Raw genomic sequence first — 25089 nt, forward strand, 5'->3', positions numbered from 1 at the left:
GTGGAAACCCTTCACAGAAGTACCCAGATTGGTGAAAGTCGCTCAGTCATGTCCGACTGTTCATGGCCCCATGGATTACACAGTTCATGGAATTCTTCTGGCCAGAAACTGGAGTGAGTAGCCTATTCCTCTCTAGCAGATCTTCCTGACCCAGGAATTAAACCAAGGTCTCCTGCTTTGCAGGCAGATTTTTTTTTAATATAAATTTATTTATTTTAATTGGAGGTTAATTACTTTACAATATTGTATTGGTTTTGCCATACATCAACATGAATCCACCACAGGTATACACGTGTTCCCCATCCTGAACCCCCCTTCCTCCCCGTACCATCCCTCTGGGTCATCTCAGTGCACCAGCCCCAAGCATCCAATATCATGCATCGAACCTGGACTGGCGATTCATTTCATATATGATATTATACATGTGAGAATGGCAGATTCTTTACCAATTGAGCTACCAGGGAAGCCATTAACTGAATAGCTAGGAGACAAGACTATTGGGAGGGAGGCAAAGAGCAAGAGGCATCTCCAGAATCCTGCCTACCACACACATGAGATCCTGGTCCTTTCACGACACGACCTCCATTTTCATCTGAAAGCATGTGCCGAATGGCCTTTCCTGGGTCAAGGTGGATGGACTTCATTGTCTTTTCCCCATATCACACTAAGTACCTCTTGGGTTTGTTTTATCAATTCTTTTAGGTCTCTTTACTAGGATGCTCACCATTCTTCCCTTCCTCCTGAAATGATATCTTTTTTAAACAAGCAATATGACAAACAGCTTTTTCCTCAACATTCTCTTCCCAGTAAATAAAAATTAAAAATTTCTAGGACCACTAGATCTACACTAATTTTCCCCAAGTCTTTTAGTTAGAGCCTTTCTGCCAATGCTTGTTTACCCAACAAACATGTTGCAATTGAGTGCTTATTGTTTGAAGGCAACTTGAGGATATAATTTGGACCCCAAAACGTTGAGTTCTCCAAGATAGTGTCATATAGGTACCAATCATCCTCAAATATATTTTAGTTTGAGTGTGCCAAAGGCCTTTCACAGGCACAAATTTTGCAAAGATTTTCCCTATCAATTCTGTATATGTGAGCCCACTAAGTCAACTGTAAAGTAAGTTGGCTTTGGTTTTCTAAATATTCTTTACCTTAACTATAGTCTTAGACCAAAAAACAAATGATCTACAGATTTTAGGATAAAATGTACTATGACAAGTTGGCTATGAAGAGGGTATTTTATATTCATTGTATCTAGGTAACTTCTCAACAGAGCATTCCTTAGCTCAGCATTGACCAAATCGAAGCACATAATAGCAATCATCTTTAGCTAGTTGCACAGCGTGAATTCTTAGCACCATTGTGGGCATGCCATCACTATTGAGGTTACTTTTATTTTCAGTTCTTGAGAGTCTATAATTAATTTCCTGGAGCCATCAGCTTTTCTCCCAGCCCATACAGGTCTATTGAATAATCGATTTGCATGTACAAATACACTTGCATCCTTAGTTAAATTGAAAATTTCTTGATGATCCTAGGTATTTTAAATTGCTTTACATTAGCTTCTCAAGATGGTAAGATTTCCCTCTACCATGGTCAACTGAAACAGGATAAGGAAATTTGTACAACATCCTCTTTCCCTAGTGTTTTCTATAAGGGGAAAGCCCTTCATTTGGGCACCATGTGTACTCCTATAATATGTTCTGGTGGGAGGAGGCAACTCCATACACTCTTAAATTCCCTTTTGGCTTTTCATTGGGAGGTTTTAGTATAATACATTCTTCATATTCCTGACATCTGAATAAAGTATTTTGTTTGTTTGTTTGTTTACCATGCCCAGAGTCTTTCTCCAAATCAAAGTATATGGTCTCAGGTCTTCTTTTGGGAGTTGCCTAGAAGAAAGTTGCCAAGAAACCCTGTCATCCTTTCACACACACCTTTCTTTACCTCATAGCTGTTAAAATCACCCCTTGATATGAAGGGTTAGGATTTCTTTTTTGTGTCACCATTAGATATTTTTAAGTTATCACGGCTAGGATAAATCAAGCAAATCTCTCACAACCTCCCCCCCCCCACACACACGCATACTCAATTGGCCTACTGATAGAATAGCCAGAGAACACCTAGTCTCTTATAGTGGTTATTACATATTAGTAGTTTCATGCCATCTAGGCTTCTTAGGTGACCCTAGTGGTAAAGAATCCTCCCAAATGTGCAGGAGACATAAGAGATGAAGGTTCAATTGCTGGGTTGGAAAGATCTCCTAGAGGAGGGCATGGCAACCCACTCTAATATTCTTGCCTAGATAATCCCCATGGACAGAGAAGCCTAGCAGGCTACAGCCTATAGGGTTGCAAAGAATTGGACATGACTGAACCAATTTAGCATGCACTCACAGTCATTGCCATCTACTTTGTCCTTTTTTATACCATATTTAATTAAATATCTGAACCCAGTTTAATTTTTCTGAGTTTTGTGAGTTCTTTTATTCTTACTGTTTGCATTTTTTGAATAATCCTAATCTTTATTTTCTCTACAGATTAACCCTGTTTATGGGTTCAGCTCAGCAGCCTCAGAAGTATTATGTTTAGTATTTAAAAGTAGGGCTGGAAAGCATTTTTTAAATTTATTTATTTTAATTGGAGGTTAATTACTTTACAGTATTGTATTGGTTTTGCCATACATTGATATGAATCTGCCACATGTGTACATGTGTTCCCCATCCTGAACCCCCTCCTACCTTCCTCCCCATCCCATCCCTCTGGGTCATGCCAGTGCACCAGCCCCAAGCTGCCTGTATCATGCATCTAACCTGGACTGGAAATTCGTTTCACATATGATAATATACATGTTTCAATGCCATTCTCCCAAATCATCCCACCCTCGCCCTCTCCCACAGAGTCCAAAAGATTGTACTATACATCTGTGTCTCTTTTGCTGTCGCGCATATAGGGTCATCATTACCATCTTTCTAAATTTCATATATATGGTTTACTATACTGTATTGGTGTTTTTCTTTCTGGCTTACTTCACTCTGTATAATAGGCTCCAGTTTCATCCACCTCATTAGAACTAATTCAAATGTATTCTTTTTAATGGCTGAGTAATATTCCATTGTGTATATGTACAATAGCTTTCTTATCCATTCATCTGCTGTTGGACATCTAGGTTGCTTCCATGTCCTGGCTATTATAAACAGTGCTGCAATGAATATTGGGGTACACATGTATCTCTCAATTCTGGTTTCCTCAGTTTGTATGGTTTCCTCAGTTTGTATGCCCAGCAGTGGGATTGCTGGGTCATATGGCAGTTCAATTTCCAGTTTTTAAAGGAATCTCCACATTGTTCTCCATAGTGGCTGTACTAGTTTGCATTCCCACCAACAGTGTAAGAGGGTTCCCTTTTCTCCACACCCTCTCCAGCATTTATTGCTTGTAGACTTTTGGATTGCAGCCATTCTGACTGGTGTGAAATGGCACCTCATTGGGGTTTTGATTTGCATTTCTCTAATAATGCTTTTGAACTGTGGTGTTGGAGAAGACTCTTGAGAGTCCCTTGGACTGCAAAGAGATCCAACCAATCCATTCTGAAGGAGATCAGCCCTGGGATTTCTTTGGAAGGAATGATGCTAATGCTGAAACTCCAGTACTTTGGCCACCTCATGTGAAGAGTTGACTCATTGGAAAAGACTGATGCTGGGAGGGATTGGGGGCAGGAGGGGAAAGGGATGACAGAGGATGAGATGGCTGGATGGCATCACTGACTCGATGGACATGAATCTGAGTGAACTCTAGGAGTTGGTGATGGACAGGGAGGCCTGGCGTGCTGCGATTCATGGGGTTGCAAAGACTTGGACACGACTGAGTGACTGAACTGAACTGAACTGAACTGAACTGAATAATGAGTGATGTTGAGCATCTTTTCATGTGTTTGTTAGCCATCTGTATGTCTTCTTTGGAGAAATGTCTGTTTAGTTCTTTGGCCCATTTTTTGATTGGGTAGTTAATTTTTCTGGAATTGAGCTGCAGGAGTTGCTTGTATATTTCTGAGATTAAGTCTTTGTCAGTTGCTTCGTTTGCTATTTTCTCCCATTCTGAAGGCTTTCTTTTCACCTTGCTTAGAGTTTCCTTTGTTGTGCAGAAGCTTTTAATTTTAATTAGGTCTCATTTGTTTATTTTTGCTTTTATTTCCAATATTCTGGGAGGTGGGTCATAGAGGATCCTGCTGTGATGTATGTCGGAGAGGGTTTCACCTATGTTCTCTTCTAGGAGTGCTATAGTTTTTGGTCTTACATTTAGATCTTTAATCCATTTTGAGTTTATTTTTGTGTATGGTGTTAGAAAGTGTTCTAGTTTCATTCTTTTACAAATGGTTGACCAGTTTTCTCAGCACCACTTGTTAAAGAGATTATCTTTTCTTCATTGTATATTCTTGCCTCTTTTGTTGAAGATAAGGTGTCTGTAGGTGCATGGATTTATCTCTGGGCTTTCTATTTTGTTCCATTGATCTATATTTCTGCCTTTGTGTCAGCACCATACTGTATTAATGACTGTGGCTTTGTAGTAGAGATTGAAGTCAGGCAGGTTGATTCCTCTAGTTCCATTCTTCTTTCTCAAAATTGCTTTGGCTATTCAAGTTTTTTTGTATTTCCATACAAATTGTGAAATTATTTGTTCTAGTTCTGTGAAAAATACCGTTGGTAGCTTGATAGGGATTGCATTGAATCTATAGATTGCTTTGGGTAGTATACTCATTTTCACTATATTGATTCTTCCAATCCATGAACATGGTATATTTCTCCATCTATATGTGTCCTCTTTGATTTTTTTCACCAGTGTTTTATAGTTTTTTATATATAGGTCTTTTGTTTCTTTAGGGAGATATATTCCTAAGTATTTTATTATTTTTGTTGTAATGGTGAGTGGAATTGTTTCCTTAATTTCTCTTTCTGTTTTCTCATTGTTAATGTATAGGAATGCAAGGGATTTCTGTGTGTTGATTTTATATCCTGCAACTTTACTATGTTCATTGATTAGCTCTAGTAATTTTCTGGAGTCTTTAGTGTTTTCTGTTTATAGGATCATGTCATCTGCAAAGGGTGAGAGTTTTACTTCTTCTTTTCCAATCTGGATTCCTTTTCTTTCTGTTTCTGCTCTGATTGCTGTGGCCAAAACTTCCAAAACTATGTTGAATAATCGTGGTGAGAGTGGGCACCTTTGTCTTGTTCCTGACTTTAGGGGAAATGCTGTGAATTTTTCACCATTGACAAAAGAGACCATAGCAAAAATCAACAAAGCCAAAAGCTGGTTCTTTGAGAAGATAAATAAAATTGACAAACCATTAACTGGACTCATCAGAAACAAAGAGGAAAATCAAATCAACAAAATTAGAAATGAAAATAGAGAGATCACAACAGACAGAACAGAAATACAAAGGATCATAAGAGACTACTATCAGCAACTATATGCCAATAAAATGGACAACGTGGAAGAAATGGACAAATTCTTAGAAAAGTACAACTTTCCAAAACGGAACCAGGAAGAAATGGAAAATCTTAACAGACCCGTCACAAGCAAGGAAATTGGAACTGTAATTAGAAATCTTCCAGCAAACAAAAGACCAGGGCCAGACGGCTTCACTGAATCCTACCAAAAATTTAGAGAAGAGCTAACACCTATCCTACTCACACTCTTTCAGAAAATTGCAGAGCAAGGTAAACTTCCAAACTAATTCTATGAGGCCACCATCACCTTAACATCAAAACCTGACAAAGATGCCACAAAAAAAAAAAAGAAAGAAAGAAAAAGAAAATTACAGGCTAGTATCACTGATGAACATAGATGCAAAATTCCTAGAAAGCCTTTGACAAAATTCAACATCCATTTATGATAAAAACCCTCCAGAGAGTAAGCATAGAAGGAACACATCTCAAAGTAATAAAAGCTATATATGACAAATCCACAGCAAACAGTATCCTCAATAGTGAAAGCATTTATTTTTCAAGATACATTTATATGCTTCCACCTCTGTCTAGCTCACCAGATTCAGGGTTTGTCCATCCAACAAGTTCTGAAAATTGTATAGCTAATTGATTGCCCTTGGCAATATAAGAAAAACAGCTTCTTGACCACCAATGTAAAACACCCATTTCAGCGGTGTTCTGTTAAGATGTGATAGATACTCATCCAAAAGTGATTTTCCTCTCAGACTGAATATCCAATGATTCAGAGACAAGTGTATTCTTTTTGTCATCATTGTTCAGAGGTCATAGTCTACCCAATGCCCAGCTCCCATCTTATGTCACACCCACGTCCACTACAGGTGATGTTATCAGCCATAACTTTCAGGAACAGGCAGCACTGGAGCCATTCTCAGCTACTTTCATCTTCACTAAATCAGCTGAAGTAGCCAAGGTTCTGAGTTACTGACTGAATTCTATTCTCTCTGAATTTATTTTTTAGTCACTTAGCTATTTTCCCATTTCTGGTTTAGCACTTCTAATTTCCACTGATATAAATTTTACTTATCAGTAAGTAATCTCAGCACTTGAGCAACCTCACCCTGAGGTCTTCTGGGATTCAGCAGCTGTCCAAGGTTCTGGACTTCTCCTTGCTTCATCCTTCATCTTCCCAAACCTGGCTCTGCTTTGGGAGATATCCTCCACTTCCTGCCCTTTGGTTTTTCAGTGGGTCTCAGCTCTATTCCCAATGAGCACCTGGAATGCCCCAGCGGATTTGTTTCTGTCCCTCTCTCTGTGGAGGGTTTCCCCACTGCAGTGAAGACCTGTGAATCTTTGCAGGAATTCCTCTGTGGCCATGGCCCTGCCAACAGCATTTTGTAGGCTGCTTCTTTGCACATGGTGAAACCCCAGGATGCGTTAGAGGGGTTTCACTATATTTGCTGCTTCAGTGTGTAGCTTTTTCAGAATGCTAGCTTGCTTCCATTTGGTAAGGGCCTTGGGCATGTTTATGGGGCTGTCAGCAATCTTGCCTAATTTCCAGCTTTCTTCCAAAGGGCCTCCTTAGCAACTGCCATGACTCCTCTGCAGCCTTCAGCAGCAGATGATTTGCAGGAGAAATGATTCTGGCCTAGAATCATCTCTCTATATACTCTCTTAGTCAGCAGTCTTCTATGCACCGCTACTTTAGACTTCAGGAATGTTATGTTTACCTTAGAGGGGAACATACAGCTGTCCTGCCCTGTGTTCAGTCTTCAGCACACTCACTTCACAAACTCAAATTAGGCCCACAGGAAATAACTTACAGGAAGTGGCTGACCTGATCTGGCTGTTGCTCTTCAAGAATCCAATATTCCATCAGCCATGAAACACTTATTCAAAATGTGAATGGTTTCTCCTTGCCAATGTTTAAGCAATTCCACTTCCTTCCACTGCTCTTCCAAAGCCCCTGTATGCCAGGAAAGGAAATATGACACATACTTCACAATTCATTAAGAAAAACTAATTCAAAATGAATCATAGTATTAAGTGTAAAATGCAAAACCACACAACCTCTAGAATAAAACATACAAACATTATTCATGACCTTGGGTTTGAAAAACAGTTTTTAGATACTGCAACAAAAGCACAATCCATAAGTGGAAAAACATATATATATATTAGATTTTGTCAAAATTGAAAACAATTACTGTGTTCAAGATACTATTAATAGGACTAAAAGACTGAGAAGAAATAATTGCAAATCACATTTCTGATAAAGGATTTGTATACAGAATATAAATAGTAGTATTAAAACTCAACAATAATCAATCAAGCAACCCATTTTAAAAACTTAAGATAATAAAAACACATAAAAATAAAATATAAAACCAAGACCCAAAATGTGATGACCTTTCATAAAAGAGAAGTTCTGTTGCTAGGTGCACATGCATGCATCCTAAGACACTGCAGTCGTCTGACTCTTTGCAACCCTATGGACCATAACCCCCCAGGCTCTTCTGTCCATGGAATTTTCCAGGCAAGAACACTGGAGTGGGTTGTCATGTCCTGCTCCAGGAGATCTCAACTCAGGGATCAAACCCGTGTCACTTGCATCTCCTGCATTGGCAGGCAGGTTCTTTACCACTAGTGCCACCTGGGAAGCCCCATTAGGTATACACAATGGTAATTAGAACATCTGGTTAGAGAATTGCCTTCTTTAGCACTATTCAGTATCTTTCTTTATATCCAATAAACCTCCTTGTCTTGAATTTTACTTTGAAATATCCTGATTAAAGATTTCATGATGTACCTTAGCCTATTATTTTACCTTTAACCTTCTTTAAAAATAAGCTTTTTTATATAGTAGACAAACTACGTGTAGGTGTCACTTTTTAAATATAATCCTACAATCTTTGTATTTTAAATAATACATTTAGTCCATTCACATTTAAAGTTATGATTGATACAGTTAAATTACAATCTACTGTATAGTTAACTGCTTCCTGATTGTTCCATTTGTTCTTTGCTTATTCTTTTTTAAAATTTATAGCTCTTCTTGGTTTTTAATTGAGTAATTCTATGAATATATTTTATATATTCTATCAACTTATTATTTACAAATATTTTAAAAATATTTTAGCACCTGCCCTAGGGCTTATAAGATAAATGGAGTACATTATTAAATAATAGTATACAGTTTCATGAATAATACAAAGACCTTATAATAACATATTTTCTGTATCCCCTTTTCACTCTTTACATTACTGTCATTATATATTTTAGTTTTACATATTGTATAAGTAAGCAACACTTTATATTCATATTGCTTTAAATAGCTCTTATGTATTAGAGCAATTAAAGTAAAAATAAAACATATGCTTTTCTTATTTTAGTTGCTTTATAGTGTTCTTTGTGAAGATTCAAGTTTCTGGCATATATTTTCCCTATTTGGAAAAATTCTGCTAGCATGACTTACAGACAAGGTCTGTTGTTTTCAATTTTTGGTGGTCAAAGTATTTCTTTCTCCATTTTTAAAGAATATCTTATGTGTGCATAGAATTCTCAGTTGACAGCTTCTTTTATTGCTGTTAGCACTTTAAAGATGCCCTTCAGTTGTTGTCTTTCTTGTGTAATTTCTCACCAAAAGTTTGCTTCTGTTTTTTCTATAGATAACATGTCCCCGCCACCCCCCACCACTCCAACCCTCTGGCTTCCTTGAAGGTTTTCTCTTTTTCTTTGGTTTTCAGCAGTATGAATATGGTAAGCTCATTGTCAGTCTTTTGCTACTTGCCCTGCTTCGTATTCTCTTAATTTCTTGAATCTGTGGTTTGTGGTTTGCCGCAGACTTTAGAAATTTCTGGCCACTGTGTCCTCACATGTTTTTTCTCTTTTTCTTCTTCTCCTGGGATTCTTGTTACAGTTGACCCATAAAAACATGGATTTGAACTGCATGGATCCATTTATCTGTGGATTTGTTTCAATACATGCATACTATAGTCCTCAACCTGCAGCTGGTTAATCTATGGATCCAGAACTGAGAATGTGGAGGGCCAAAGGTTAGGTTTTATGCAAATTTTCAACTGCATGGGGGGTCTTCACTCTTATCTCTGTTGTTCAAAGATCAACTGTACCTGTATATGGGTCTGTTTTTCCCTCACAGTCCTGAGAGGTTATGCCTATTTTTCCTTTTTAAATTTCAGTTTAGGTAATTTCTATTCACTTGTGTTCAGGTTCTTTCATTCTTTCCTAGACTGTGTGGAATCTACCGAACAACCAATTGAAAATAGCCTTCATCTCTCTTCCTCTGTTTTGATTTCCAGAATTTCAATTTAATTTTATTTTTAGTCTCAATTTCTGCTGAAATTACCCACCTGATCCTGCATTTTGCCTACATTTTCCATTAATCTTTAGTGCAACAACCATAATTATTTTTAAAATTTATATTTCTAATTTTGTGTCACTTTTTAGTATGTATGTGATAATCTTTTTCTAATTATGTTTTATTACTTTTTGTATTCCACATAATAACACTAAAAACTGCAAATGTATATGACAGATGATGATTAAATATTTTTTATACGTGAGCATGCCTTTCCTTCTACCATTTTTTGATTAATTAATTTTTATTGAAAAATAATTGCTTTATAGAATTTTGCTGTTTTTCTGTCAAACCTCAACATGAATCAGCTATAAGTATATCTATCTCCTCCCTTTTGAAACTCCCTCACATCTCCATGCCCATCCCACCCCTCTAGGTTGATACAGAGCCCCTGTTTGAGTTTCCTGAGATATAGAGCAAATTTCCATTGGCAATTTATTTTACATATGGTAATGTAAGTTTCCATGTAATTCTTTCCATATATCTCACCCTCTCCTCCCCTCTCTCCACGTCCATAGGTCTGTTCTCTATGTCTGTTTCTCCATTTTTGCATGGTAAATAAATTCTTCAGTACCAATTTTCTAGATTCCGTATATATGTGTTAGAATACTGTATTTATCTTTCTCTTTCTGACTCACTTCACTCTATATAATGGGTGCGACATTCATCCACCTCATTAGAACTGACTCAAATGTGATCCTTTTTACGGGTGACTAATATTCCATTTTTCCAAAGAGTCAACTCTTCACATGAGGTGGCCAAAGTAGTGGAGTTTCAGCTTTAGCATCATTCCTTCCAAAGAAATCTCAGGACTGATCTCCTTCAGAATGGACTGGTTGGATCTCCTTGCAGTCCAAGCGACTCTCAAGAGTCTTTTCCAATACCACAGTTCAAAAGTATCAATTCTTCAGCGCTCAGCCTTCTTCACAGTCCAACTCTCACATCCATACATGGTTACTGGAAAAACCATAGCCTGAGGAGAAGGGGATGACAGAGGATGAGATGGCAGGATGGCATCACTGACTCGACGGACATGAGTCTGAGTGAACTCCAGGAGTTGGTGATGGACAGGCAGGCCTGGCATGCTGTGATTCATGGGGTTGCAAAGAGTCAGACATGACTGAGCGAATGAACTGAACTGAACTGAATATTCCATTAGCCATTAGTCATCCATTAGAAAAACATCTATTTCTGCTTTATTGACTATGCCAAAGCCTTTGACTGTGTGGATCACAATAAACTGGAAAATTCTTCAAGAGATGGGAATACCAGACCACCTGACCTGCCTCTTGAGAAACCTATATGCAGGTCAGGAAGCAACAGTTAGAACTGGGCGTGGAATGGACTGGATCCAAATAGGAAAAGGAGTATGTCAAGGCTGTATATTGTCACCCTGCTTATTTAACTTATATGCAGAGTACATCATGAGAAACACTGCACTGGAAGAAGCACAAGCTGGAATCAAGATTGCCAGGAGAAATAGCAATAACCTCAGATATGCAGATGACACCACCCTTATGGCAGAAAGTGAAGAAGAACTGTAGAGCCTCTTGATGAAAGTGAAAGAGGAGAATGAAAAAGTTGGCTTAAAGCTCAACATTCAGAAAATGAAGATCGTGGCATCTGGTCCCATCACTGCATGGGAAATAGATAGGGAAACAGTGAGATACTTCATTTTGGGGGGCTCTAAAATCACTTCAGATGGTGATTGGAGGCAGGAAATTAAAAGACACTTGCTCCTTGGAAGGAAAGTTATGACCAACCTAGACAGCATATTAAAAAGCAGAGACATTACTTTTCCAACAAAGGTCCATCTAGTCAAGGCTATGGTTTTTTCCAGTAGTCATGTATGGATGTGAGAGTTGGACTATGAAGAAAGCTGAGCGCAGAAGAATTGATGCTTTTGAACTCCTTTGGAATGCAAGGAGATCCAACCAGTCCATCCTAAAGGAGTTCAGTCCTGAGTGTTTATTGGAAGGACTAATGTTGATGCTGAAACTCCAATACTTTGGTCACCTGATGCGAAGAGCTGACTCACTGGAAAAGACCCTGATGCTGGGAAAGATTGAGGGCACGAGAAGAAGGGGGCGATAGAGGATGAGATGGTTGGATGGCATCACTGATTCAATGGACATGAGTTCGGGTGAACTCTGGGAGTTGGGGATGGACAGGGAGGCCTGGCATGCTGCGGTTCATGGGGTGGCAAAGAGTCAGACATGACTGAGTGACTGAACTGAACTGAATAATGTGCGATGTTAAGAATCTTTCCATGTGTTTGTTAGCCATCTGTATGTTTTCTTTGGAGAAATGTCTGTTTAGGTCTTTTCCCCACTTTTTGACTGGGTTGTTTGTTTTTCTGGTATTGAGTTGTATGAGCTGCTTGTATATTATGGAAATTAATCTTTTGTCAGTTGTTTCATTTGCTATTATTTTCTACCATTCTGTGGGTTGTCTTTTCACTTTGCTTACAGTTTCCTTTGTTGTGCAAAAGCTTTTAAGTGTAATCAGGTCCCACTTGTTTACTTTTGTTTTTATTTCCGTTACTCTAGGAGGTGGGTCATAGAGGATTTTGCTTTGATTTATGTCATTGAGTGTTCTGCCTATGCTTTCCTCTAAGAGTTTTATAGTTTCTGGTCTGACATTTAGGTTTTTAACCCATTTTGAGTTTATCTTTGTGTATGGTGTTAGGTAGTGTTCTAATTTCATTCTTTTACATGTAGCTTTCCAGTTTTCCCAGCACCACTTATTGAAGAGGCTGTCTTTGCCCTATTGTATATTCTTGCCTCCACTGTCAAAAATAAGGTACCCATAAATGGATGGGTTTATTTCTGGGCTTTCCATCTTGTTTCATTGGTCTATATTTCTGCTTTTGTGCCAGTACCATACTGTCTTGATGACTGTAGCCTTGTAGTATAGTCTGAAGTCAGAAAGCTTTACTCCTCCAGCTCCATTCCTCTTTCTCAAGACTGCTTTGGTTATTTGGGGTCTTTTGTGTTTCCATATGAATTGAGAAGGTTTTGTTCTCATTCTGTGAAAAATGCCATTGACAATTTATTAAATTAACTAAATCTGTAGATTGCATTTGGTAGTATAGTCATTTTCACAATATTTTTTCTTTCTACATGGGAACATATAATATATCTCCATCTGTTATTGTCATCTTTTATTTCTTCACTAGGGTCTTGTAATTTTCTGTGTACAGTTCTTTTGTCTCCTTGGGTAAGTTTATTCCTAGATATTTAATTATTTTTGTTGCAATGGTGAATGGGCTTGATTTCTTAATTGCTCTTTCTGATTTTTCATTGTTAGTATATAGAAATGCAAGTGATTTCTGTATATTGATTTTGTATTCTGTAACTTGCTAAACTCACTGATTAGCTCTAGTAATTTTCTGATACTATCTTTAGGGTTTTCTATGTACAGTATCATGTCATCTGCAAACAATGAGTTTTACTTCTTCTTTTCTGACCTGGATTCCTATTATTTCTTTTTCTTCTCTGATCGCTGTAGGTAGGACCTCCAGAACTATGTTGAATAATAGTGGTGAAAGTGGACACCCTTGTCTTGTTCCTGATCTTAGGGGGAGTGCTTTCAGTTTTTCACCTTTGAGAATAATGTTTGCTGTAGGCTTATCATATATGGCCTTTACTATGTTGAGGTCGGTTCCTTCTATGCCCAGTTTTTGAAGAGTTTTAATCATAAAGAGGTGCTGATTTTGTCAAAGGCTTTTTCTGCATCTGTTGAGATGATCATATGGTTTTTATCTTTCAATTTGTTAATATGGTGTATCACATTGATTGATTTCCACATACTGAAGAAGCCTTGTATCCCTGGAATAAACCCAACTTGATCATGGTGTATGAGCTTTTTGATGTGTTGCTGAATTGTGTTTGCTAAAATTTTGTTGAGTATTTTCACATCTATGTTCATCGGTGATATTGGCCTGTAGCTTGTGTGTGTGTGTGTTTGTGTGTGTGTGTGCATGTGTTGCTTTTGTGTGGTTTTGTTATCAGGGTGATGGTGGCCTCATAGAATGAGTTTGGAAGTGTTCCTTCCTCTGAAATTTTTAAAAAGAGTTTTAGAAGGATAGGCATTAGCTCTTCTCTAAATGTTTGATAGAATTCTCCTGTGAAGCCATCTGGTCATGGGCTTTTGTTGTTGCTGGTTTTTTTTTTTTTTTTTTTTTTCCCCAGAGATTTTTGATCACAGCTTCAATTTCAGTGCTAGTAATTGGGTTGTTCATAATTTCTATTTCTTCCTGGTTCAGTCTTGGAAGATTGAACTTTTCTAAGAATCTGACAGTTTTTGCTGTTATCTATTTTATTGCCATATAGTTGTTCATAATAGTCTCTTATACTCCTTTGCATTTCTGCATTGTCTGTTATAACCTCTCCTTTTTCATTTCTAATTTTGTTGATATGATTCTTTCTTTTTTTCTTGATGAGTGTGGCTAAGGGTTTGTCAATTTTATCTTCTCAAATAATCAGCTTTTAATTTTATTAATCTTTACTATTGTTTCGTTCATTTCTTCTTCATTTATTTCTGCTCAGGTCTTTATGATTTCTTTCCTTCCACTAATTTTCTTTTTTTTTTTTTCCTTTTATTTACAGTTGCTTTAGGTGTAAAGTTAGGTTGCCTATTTGATGTTTTTCTTGTTGTAGGATTGTATTGCTATAAACTTCCCTCTTAGAACTGCTTTTGCTGCATCCCATAGGTTTTGAGTTCGCATGTTTTCATTGTCATTTGTTTCTAGAATTTTTTTTATTTCCCTTTTGATTTCTTAGGTAACCTGTTGGTTATTTAGAAACATGTTGTTTAATCTACATGTATTTGTGCTTCTTACAGTTCCCCCCCCCCTTGTAATTGCTATCTAGTCTCATAGCATTGTGGTCAGAAAAGATACTTAATACAATATCAATTTTCTTAAATTTACTGAGGCTTAACTTGTGACCCAAAATGTGGTCTATCCTGGAGAATGTTCCATGTGCACTTGAGAAGAATGTGTATCCTTCTGCATTTTGGAATGCCCTGAAGGTATCAATGAGATCCATTTCATCTAATGTACCATTTAAGACTTGTTTTTCCTTATTAATTTTCTGTTTTGATGATCTGTCCATTGGTGTGTTAAAGTCTCTTACTATTATTGTGTTACTGTCAGTTTCTCCTTTTATGTATGTTAGTGTTTGTTTTACGTATTGAGATGCTCATATGTTGGGTGCATAGATATTTACAATTCTTATATCTTCCTCTTTGATTGATCCCTTGATCATTATGTGGTGTCCTTCCTTATGTCTTGTAATCTTCTTTATTTTGAGGTCTATTTGTCTGATCTGAGGATTTTTACTCCAGCTTTCTTTTGCTTCCCATTTACATGAAATATATTTTTCCATCCTCTCACTTTCAGTCTATATGCGTCTTGAGGTCTGAAGTGGGTTTCTTGTAGACAGCATATATATATATTGGTCTTTTTTTTTTTTTTAATCCATTCAGCCAGTTTGTGTCTTTTGGTTGGAGTGTTTACTCCATTTACATTTAAAGTAATATTGATATATATGTTCTTATTGCCATTTTCTAATTGTTTGGGGTTGATTTTGTAGATCTTTTTTCTTCTGTTGTATTTCTGTTTAACACTTGTTGTAAAGCTGATTTGGTGGCACTGAAGTCTCTTAACTATTGATGGTCTGAAAAGCTTTTATTTATCCATCAATTTTGAATGAGATCATTGCTGGGTACAGTAATCTTGGTTGTAGATTTTTCCCTCTCCATACTTTAAATATATCCTGCCATTTCCTTCTGCCCTGCAGAGTTTCTGCTGAAAGATCAGCTGTTAATCATATGGAGTTTCCCTTGTATGCTACTTGTTGCTTCTCTCTTTCTCCTTTTAATATTCTTTCTTGTGTTTAGACTTTGTTAGTTTGATTAGTACGTGTCTTGGCATTTTTCTCCTTGAGTTTATCCTGTGTGGGACTTTGCACCTTTTGGACTTGATTGGCTATTTCCTTTTCTATGTTGGGGAAATTTTTGACTATAATCTCTTCTAAAATTTTATCATACCCTTTCCTTTTCCCTTCTTCTTCTGGGTCCCCTATAATTCAAATGTTGGTGCATTTGATATGGTCTCAGATGTCTCTGAGGCTGTCCTCAGCTCTTTTCATTCTTTTTACTTTATTCTGCTCTTCAGAAGTTATTTTCACCATTTTATCTTCCAGCTCACTGATTCCTTCTTCTGCTTCAGATATTCTGCTATTGATTCCTTCTAGAGTATTTTTAATTTCAGTAACTGTGTTATTTGTCTCTGTGTGCTTATTCTTTAATTCTTCTAGGTCTTTATTAATTGATTCTTGCATTTTCTCCATTTTGTTTTCAAGGTTTTTCATCATCTTTACTATCATTATTCTGAATTCTTTTTCAGGTAGTTTTCCTATTTCCTCTTCATTTATTCGGGCTTCTGTGTTTTAGTTTGTTCCTTCATTTGTACAGTATTTCTCTGCCTTTCTCTTTTTTTAAAGTTATTGGGCTTGAGGTCTCCTTTTCCCTGGTCCTTGAAGAAGGTTGAATGCTTTCTTCCTTTTGGTTTCTGCCCTCCTAAGGTTTGCCCAGTGTTTTGTGTGAGCTTTATATAGGGTGAGATTTGTGCTGAGATTTTGTCTGTTTGTTTGTTTTTCCTCTGATGGGCAAGGCTGCCTGAGGCAATACTCCTGTCTGCTGATGACTGGGTTTGTATTTTTGCTTTGTTTGTTGTTTAGATGAGGCGTCCTGCACAGGGTGCTACTGATGGTTGGGTGATGCTGGATCTTGGGTTCAAGTGTTTTACTTTGTGTGAGTTCTCACTATTCGATACTCCCTAGGATTAGTTCTCTGGTAGTTTAGGGTCTTGGAGTCAGTGCTCCCACTCCAAAGGCTCAAGGTTTGATCTCTGGTTAGGAACAAAGATTCCATAAGTGGTTTGTTATGGCATTAAGGGAGAGTAAAACAAATATCCAAAAATGAGAAACCAAAGATGAGCCCCAGACAAACGGCAGTTACAATATCAGGTAAATGATAATTAAAATAATGGAATATACACATGTACATATACACCCATGAGCAAAGTGAAAATAGTCCAACAAAAATAAAGTACAGTAGATTGATCTGGTGAATAAAGGAAATCAAAAATTATATTTATCAGTTAAGAACAAAACTAACTTAAGCACAAACTCGAAAGCAAAACTAAAGCAAGGTGCCAAGTGGAAAATAAAGAAATGAAAACAAAACTAATAAATATGTTGAGAGGAAAGGGAAGAAAGAAAAGAAAGAAAGAATAGATATGAAATGTTAAACAGAGGTGGATGAAGATTTATATACATTAAAGATTAACATCAAAGGGAAAAGAACAGTAGGTAAAGCAAACAAAGGAATAAATGTAGAAAAAAATAGGCCTTAAAAATTAAAATTTAAAAAAATATGTACACCTGTGGTGGATTCACGTCAATCTATGCCAAAACCAATACAGAATTGTAAAGTAAAAATTAAAAATAAATAAATAAATTAAAAAAAAATAAAAATAAAAAATAAGAAAAAAAAAAAAAGGAGGAAAACTCCACAGAACTGCAAAAGCCCATTTTAGAGGCAGAGGTTATATGACAACAATAAAAAATGAGGGAAAAAAAAAAAAAAAAGCTCAAAAGCTTAATTGGATTTCTTGCTACTGCTAAGTCACTTCAGTCGTGTCCGACTCTGTGCGACCCCATAGACAGCAGCCCACCAGGCTCCCTCGTCCCTGGGGTTCTCCAGGCAAGAATACTGGAGTGGGTTGCCATTTCCTTCTCCAATGCATGAAAGGGAAAAGTGAAAGTGAAGTGGCTCAGTCATGTTCGACTCTTAGCGACCCCATGGACTGCAGCCCACCAAGCTCCTCCGTCCATGGGATTTTCCAGGCAAGAGTACTGGAGTGGGGTGCCATTGCCTTCTCCGAATTGGATTTCTTAGTGCCAATAAAATCGACAACAACAATAGCGGGGGTGGCAGAGGGAAAAAAATCCAAAAGTAGCTATAGAACAAGTAAAAAAATAAGAAGAATAAATGCTTTTCTAGAGTCACTGCTGTCAGAGTCTTTCCCAGCACTGGGAATCAGTCCACCTCACCTCCCTAGGCTGCCCTCCAACACTGTGCTGATCTCTGGACGTGCTGTGGGGGGCAGCTCAGATTCTTATCTAGTCCTGCTCCTGTGTGTTCTTACCTGCAATGACCACAGCTATCAGAGCCACTGTTTTCTTTTGTGGGAGTTCTCAGTGTCCTTTTATATATTCCATAGACACAGAGTCTGCTTAGTTGATCATGTGTATTTAATCTATAGCTTGTACAGCTGGTGTGAAGGTTTGGGGTCTTGTTCCTTAGCCACACTGCATCTGGGTTTCAATTGTGGTTTTATTTCCACCTCTACATGTGGGTTGTCCACTGGGATTTAGCTTCTGAGGCTGCCCTGGAGGGCTTGGGTCTGTCCCAGTGAGGGCCAGGTGTGGAAGTGGTACAGCGGCTTGGGTCACAAGGGTTCTGGCAGCATCAGGTACTCAAGGGGGTTGGTGGCTAGGGCAGCAGGAAATACAGTGCTCTAGAAGGGTGTGGCAACCAGTATTGGCTAATACACTCCAATATTATTGCCTGGAGAAGCCCTTCTCTGAAACAGAAGTATGGCAGGCTGCAGTTTACTGGGTTGCAAAGAGTTGGACAGGACCGAAGCCACCCTGTGTGATTCCCCACCCCACCCCCCACCTGTGGCAGTTCTGCCCCAGTGAGAGGGGAGTGTGAAGGTTGTGCAGCTGCTTGGCTTGCGGGGACCTTGGTGATGTCAAGTGTTCAGGGACACAGACTCTGCTGCAGGAGTTATGGCCCTATCAGAGTCTTTTTTCAAGCCTCTTGTAGCTGGTGATCAGAAGATCTCTTTGGCCAGTCTTTCTCTGTAGCTCCACTCATTCAGGCACTTAGAAGGCTCCCTTTCCTGGGGTCCTTTTCTGTTGTTCAGCGCATCAGACACAGAGAAGGGCCCCATGACTGGGGTCCTACTCTGTAGATCAGAGCATTAGGCACGTAAAGGGGCAAGTCAATGGGGTCCTACTCTGTAGATGGGTGCATCAGGCACTTAACGGGGCACCCTGGGTGGGGTCCTACTCTATAGTTCAGTGTGTCAGGCATTTGATGGGCCAGCTTCTCTATTGTTCAGCTGCCAATGCTGGCCTGTGGGGAAAGAGAGGGTATGGTGACGGCTCCACCCACTATGTGTGACTCAGCAGTATCCCCTCGCTTCCATGGCTGCCTGGCTTTCCTCCACAGGCATTTCCACCTTGATCTCCTCCTTCACATCCCCTGCATCCGTCTCTCTGCAGACAATAGCAGCCCTCGCCTTTGGATTGCTCCACAATCCCTAAACTCCAGCTCCCAGCCACTGCCCCTTCCAGGAGACCCGTGTTCCTGCCCGTCATATGTATGGCTGTGGCAAGGACTGTGTGATTCTCATTCCATTTAGGCTGCCACAGAGCAGCTGTTTCACTCTCAGCCTTAAATGTTTCTCCTCTGACTCCAACAGTTGCCCTGCTGTGGGGGTCGGACCCCTGCTTCAGTTCCCCCGCCACTGAGGGTAGGTCCAGTCCTACTAACACTCCTGTTTGTCCCCTTAGTTCCTTTGTCCTACCGAGTTTGGCACGGTTGTATGTATTCTTTTCCACTGGTCAGGTCCTCCTGTCAGCCTATAGCTGGTGTTCTGCATTTACTTCTGTGTCTGAAGGTGCATTCCTGATGTATCTGTGGAGAGAGATGTACTCCATGTCCACTTACTCCTCCACCATCTTGTTCTCCCTTCTACCATTTTTAAAGTCACTAAACACTTATCTTTTTAGTTTTATCCTTGTGGCTCTATATTTAACACACTCCACATTGTAATTCTCTTTATTCAGCCTAAGAATTCCCTTCAGTGTTTATTGCAGTATAGGTCTTCTGTCAATAAATTCTTCTAGCTATTGTTTGTCTAATAGTGTCTTTTATTCTTTCTCTTTTGAAAGACACTTTCTCTGGAAAGTAAGAAATACTGTATTGTAAATACAATATTTACATATATAATTAATTCTTGGTATATATAGATTCAATATTTACAAACTCACCTACTTGCTAAATTTTATTTGTAACCCAAATGTAATATTTATGATGCTTTCATGATCACTCACAAATGTATAGTATGGCAAAAATTTAAGTCACTTGGTATACATAGTCCCATCTGAGGATGTACTGGCAATGGTCTATCTTTTTGTTTTCAGCTGACTACTACAGACAAGTAACTCTTTTGTGATATTTTTAGTACCATGTGTGTAGTTTTTTTTTTCTTTTGCATTTTTGTGTTTCTTCTTCTTCTTCTTCTTCTTTTTTTTTTTTTTGATGATTTCATTTTTTAAAATAGTGCTGGAGTGTTGGCTAGTATTTCTAAGCACAAGAAGACTGCGATGTGCCTTATAGAGAAAATACATGTTAGAGAAATTTTTCTTTCAGAAATGAATTATAGTTATGGCTGTAGTGCCATGATCTCAATGCCAATACATCAACAATACATTGTAAATAAAGCATATTTAAGCAGAAATACACATACAACAAGGTTATGTATTGATCAGCTGACAAAAATATTATGATCAAGGGTTTGAAGGAAACTAACTCTATGTTTCCCTTAGGAGAAACGGCTCAGTAGCCACTATTTCAGAGTTCCTGATAGCTTTCTAGACTCCAACTACCATGAATAATGAAAAACAGCTGCACAATTATAGTATATATAATTTAATTTTTTATAAATAGAAAAGTTCCAAGCTTTTCATTATTCTGAGTGTTTTATATTGATCTACTTGTCTCTGCTCTGTTACAATCAGAAATAGAAGTTTACCATTTACTTTTGGTTCTTAGTTTTTAAGTCAAATAAAGCAGCAGTGCAAGAGTGTGATGAGAAGGTGACCAGCATTTGTTACATATCTGCCACTAAATACTAATAAAGAATATTAGCCAAATAAATGACATTTTAAAAACATTTCTGTTGTACAGATACTCTTACTTTATCAACAAATAAATTGTGGCTCAAAGATATTAAATAACTTGCTTAAGCCTAGATTTGAACTTAAGTCTGTTTTGGCTTCACAGCCCATAATATAATGTGATTGTCACTTCACACACTGATTCAGTTTTCTCATCCAAAATATAAGTGCTAATAATCTTACATGTGCAAGACTGTTGTGAGTATGAATTAGAGAATGCCAGTCTCAGAGACACACAGTAATTGCAAAACAGTGCTTGTCACATCAGATCTGTCACAGCTCCTCTCTAAAATACATTTAGCCTAGGAAAATGGCATGTGATTTCAGAAAATGCATCTACAATGTGTGTTAATGAAGATCCAGTGGTAGCTAAAAAAAATCAATTTGTGACACACTTTTCATTATGATGTGTTGTGATGATTCTATTTGCAATGTTTCATGGAGGACAATTATTTTAGTGCTTATCAGAGTTGTTGGAAAGGCCCTTTGGGAGTGTTAATGCTTACGTTTCTTCATTAACTAGAAAGATGAAAACCTGCCACTGGGCACTAGACATATTTTAACAAATCACTCAAGAGGATAAGGTCACTTCTCCAATTTTATTCTCTGACACTTGGGTGTTTCGGTGTGATGACAGGGGGAAACATCTTCTTTACTCATCAAAACTGGGAACCTGCTATGGTAGCCCAGCAGTATTTCAGAGCAGATATTAAAAGCCCTACCATTTATCCACAGTCCAAACATGAGTGGATCATTGTACACAGTCCTGAGATGCCTCAAGTCAACCTGTCAAAGTGGTTTGTCATATGGTAAACTAACGATCTGTCCTCTAAACCAATGCCTTCTCCTGAATGACTATCACAGCTAGGATTGCTAACCCCCTAATCACCCACACTGGAATCGTGGGAGTGATTTTTAATTTCTCCCTTTGCCTCACCCACTTAACTAAACAATAAATATGTATGTTTTATTTTCTGTTCCTCAAGTGCAGTTGGGTCCACTTGATCCATATTAAAGTTGCTTTTCAGGATGCAAGACCATTACCCCCTCTTTGGATAGCTATGAGAACCCTCTAGTGAATCTCCACACCTCTGCTTGGCCCTTAAATTCAACCTCTGCAAAGTCACTGAGTGATTCTTTGTAGAGCAAATGGTCATGATGGCACTCAGCTGTTAGAACTTTTTTTTTTTTTTTTTTACCACAGCAGATTAACTGGAACACTGCAGTCATACAGTAAAGATTTATACACTAGTGTGTTGAAGGGATTGATGTAGGTAGATTTCAGCCATCACCGCTCACAACTTCATTTAGTAATGAAAACATGTGTCTATTCCTGAACTTAGGAGAAAACTTAGGATGAGATCTATTATACATTTGACTGTAGTCGATTTACAGGTGGAAAGTAAAGCCATGGTAGTGTTTCGTTAAGAATCTAGAAATGTTTGAATTAAAAGAGACATTCATCCCCAGAATCCAAATGGTTTCTTACTTGATTTAGAGATATTATATTATAAACTTGCAATGTTATAATGCCTTATAATTCATAGAGAAATAGTTATATATATATATGAAAGTTAAAGTGAAAGCATATATGTATATATACCACACATATGTATATATATACACACAGAGTGAGCCAAGACTTGCATCTTCCCATACATAGGAGAAAAATGCTAAATTCCTTAACTTGGGATATCTGGCTTTCAATAATTAACAATAATTTTTGACATTCAGACTACTTCCCCTTGGTTACAAAACTTTTATATAACCTGGCTCCACTCTTTGCCTCCTCAGAGCAGTCCTCTCAGAGTTACTTGAGATGTTGTATCCCAGGCTTACTGCTACTGCTGCTAAGTCACTTCAGTCGTGTCCGACTCTGCGATCCCATAGACGGCAGCCCACCAGGCTCTCCCGTCCCTGGGATTCTCCAGGCAAGAACACTGGAGTGGGTGGCCATTTCCTTCTCCAATGCATGAAAGTGAAAAGTCAAAGGCAAGTCGCTCAGTCATGTCCGACCCTCAGCGACCCCATGGACTACAGCCTACCAGGCTCCTCTGTCCATGGGATTTTTCAGGCAGGAGTACTGGAGTGGGGTGCCATTGCCTTCTCCTATCCCAGGTTTAAGGTCCTAAAACTTCATGCCAGGACCCGCCCCCGGCGCCGCCTGGGTCCTGTGGGCTGCTGGTCGGGTCCGCGCGGGCCGCGATGGAGCTGCACATCCTAGAGCACTGGGTTCGGGTGCTGAGCCTCGCCCGCCCCGGCCTCTGGCTCTACACCCACCCGCTCGTCAAGCTGCTCTTCCTGCCCCGCCGAAGCCGGTGCAAGTTCTTCAGCCTGACAGAGAGCCCCGAGGATTACACGCTCATGGTGGACGAGGAGGGCTTCAAAGAGCTGCCCCTGTCCGAATTCCTGCAAGTGGCCGAGGCCACGTGGCTGGTGCTGAACGTGTCGTCTCCCAGTGGCGCGGCCGTGCAGGCCGCCGGGGTCACCAAGATCGCCCGGTCAGTGATCGCACCGCTGGCCGAGCACCACGTGTCCGTGCTGATGCTGTCCACCTACCAGACAGACTTCATCCTGGTGCGGGAGCAGGACCTGTCCGTGGTGATCCACACGCTGGCCCGGGAGTTCGACATTTACCGAGAGGTGGGCGGGGAGCCTGTGCCTGTTGCCAGGGACGATTCCAGCAACGGTTTTCCCCGTGCCCAGCATGGGCCCAGCCCCACCGTGCACCCCATCCAGAGCCCACAAAACCGATTCTGCGTCCTCACGCTGGACCCCGAGAGTCTGCCAGCCATCGCCACCACCCTCAGCGACGCCCTCTTCTATTCGCATAGTCCCCCTAGGGAGGCAGCCTCTGGTGGTCCGGGGCCCAGCTCCATCACCTTCTTTGCCTTCTCCCTCATCGAGGGCTACATCTCCATTGTCATGGATGCTGAGACGCAGAAAAAGTTCCCCAGTGGCCTGCTGCTGACCAGCTCCTCGGGCGAGCTGTGGAGGATGCTGCGCATTGGCGGACAGCCCCTGGGCTTCGATGAGTGTGGGATCGTGGCCCAGATTGCGGGCCCCCTGGCTGCAGCCGACATCTCCGCCTACTACATCAGCACCTTCAACTTCGACCATGCCTTGGTGCCGGAGGATGGCATCGGCAGCGTCATCGAGGTCCTCCAGCGCCGGCAGGATGGCCTGGGCTCCTGAGGCTCCGGGGGCAGGCCACAGCAGCCTTGGGGATCTCCCCTTGCCCTCTGGCTTCCAGAGACTTCTCAAAGCTGTGTGCTCCAGCTTTGGGACATTCCCACCGGGGGGCCCCCCCCTTCCTCTCTGTATATGTAAGCTGCAAGCAGACGCTGGCTCTCAACGTGGGTGCCGCGTGTCTGCCCAATGCAGGGGACGTGGTGCTCGGGGCTTCCTCCAGGAAGCCCTCAACCCTCCCTGCGGGGCCTCGGGGTTTGCACATTCCCTGCCTGAGGCCTGAGCCTCCCCCTTCTCCGCGCTGCCCCCAGCTGGGTTGCCTGACCCAGCAAAGGAGTTCTGACCGTGCCTTCCCTTCCTGGGGTCTCCAAGAAAAGTATTTTTACACCTCTCTCTCTCCTTTTTAAATCAACTTGTTAATAAAGAGCTTATACTGAGCAAAAAAAAAACTTCATGCCAAATAAAAGATAGCTTTCAACTTTTAGGTTGTGAATACTTTTTAAGTCAAGATTACAACCGAAATTTCTAATAACCTTGTAAAGTAGTGTTCATGTTATAAATGGAGGTTGGCCCAGAAAGGTTGAGTAAGTTATCTAGGATATTATGACTTGCAATTTGTAGAACTCATACTTGACTTCTAGAGTGAAGAGATCTTTCTAATAGATGGTACTGTCTTTTCTGTAAGAGTGCTAATAACAGTCTTGAGTTTTGTACTAGTTAGCCATACCTGCAGACATTACTGTGTTCCTGGTATTGTTTTTGCATGTGTATTACAAAAATGAGCATAGTCCTGCTCTTCCAGAATTGATGTGAAGAAAAATACAATAGCAAAAGTTACTCAGTCATGTCTGACTCTGCAACCCCATGGGCTGTAGCCCACCAGTCTCCTCTGTACATGAAATTCTCCAGGCAAGAATAGTGGAATGTTTAGCCGTTGACCCACTCTCTCACACTGCAGGCAGATTCTTTAACCTCTGAGCCACCAAGAAAGCCCAAGAATATAATAACTAAATATAATATGCTGTGCCAAGTGTCAT

The 25089-nt window shown here is 39.7% G+C and overlaps 1 protein-coding gene across 1 annotated transcript; it reads left to right on the forward strand.

Moving 5' to 3' along the window:
• The first annotated feature begins 23068 nt into the window (after positions 1-23068).
• On the forward strand, positions 23069-24501 carry LOC120862985 (cytosolic arginine sensor for mTORC1 subunit 1-like). The gene has a single exon (XM_040239161.1). It carries the CDS (start codon positions 23069-23071, stop codon positions 24056-24058), a length of 990 nt encoding a protein of 329 aa, XP_040095095.1. The 3' UTR covers positions 24059-24501.
• Positions 24502-25089: the final 588 nt, after the last annotated feature.

The sequence above is a fragment of the Oryx dammah genome, unplaced genomic scaffold (assembly GCF_014754425.2).
Source record: "Oryx dammah isolate SB20612 unplaced genomic scaffold, SCBI_Odam_1.1 HiC_scaffold_4, whole genome shotgun sequence".
Taxonomy (NCBI): Eukaryota; Metazoa; Chordata; class Mammalia; order Artiodactyla; family Bovidae; genus Oryx; species Oryx dammah.

Excerpts from the sequence above, each read along its gene's own strand:
- LOC120862985 (XM_040239161.1), top strand. The coding sequence starts at position 23,069 with ATGGAGCTGCACATCCTAGAGCACTGGGTTCGGGTGCTGAGCCTCGCC.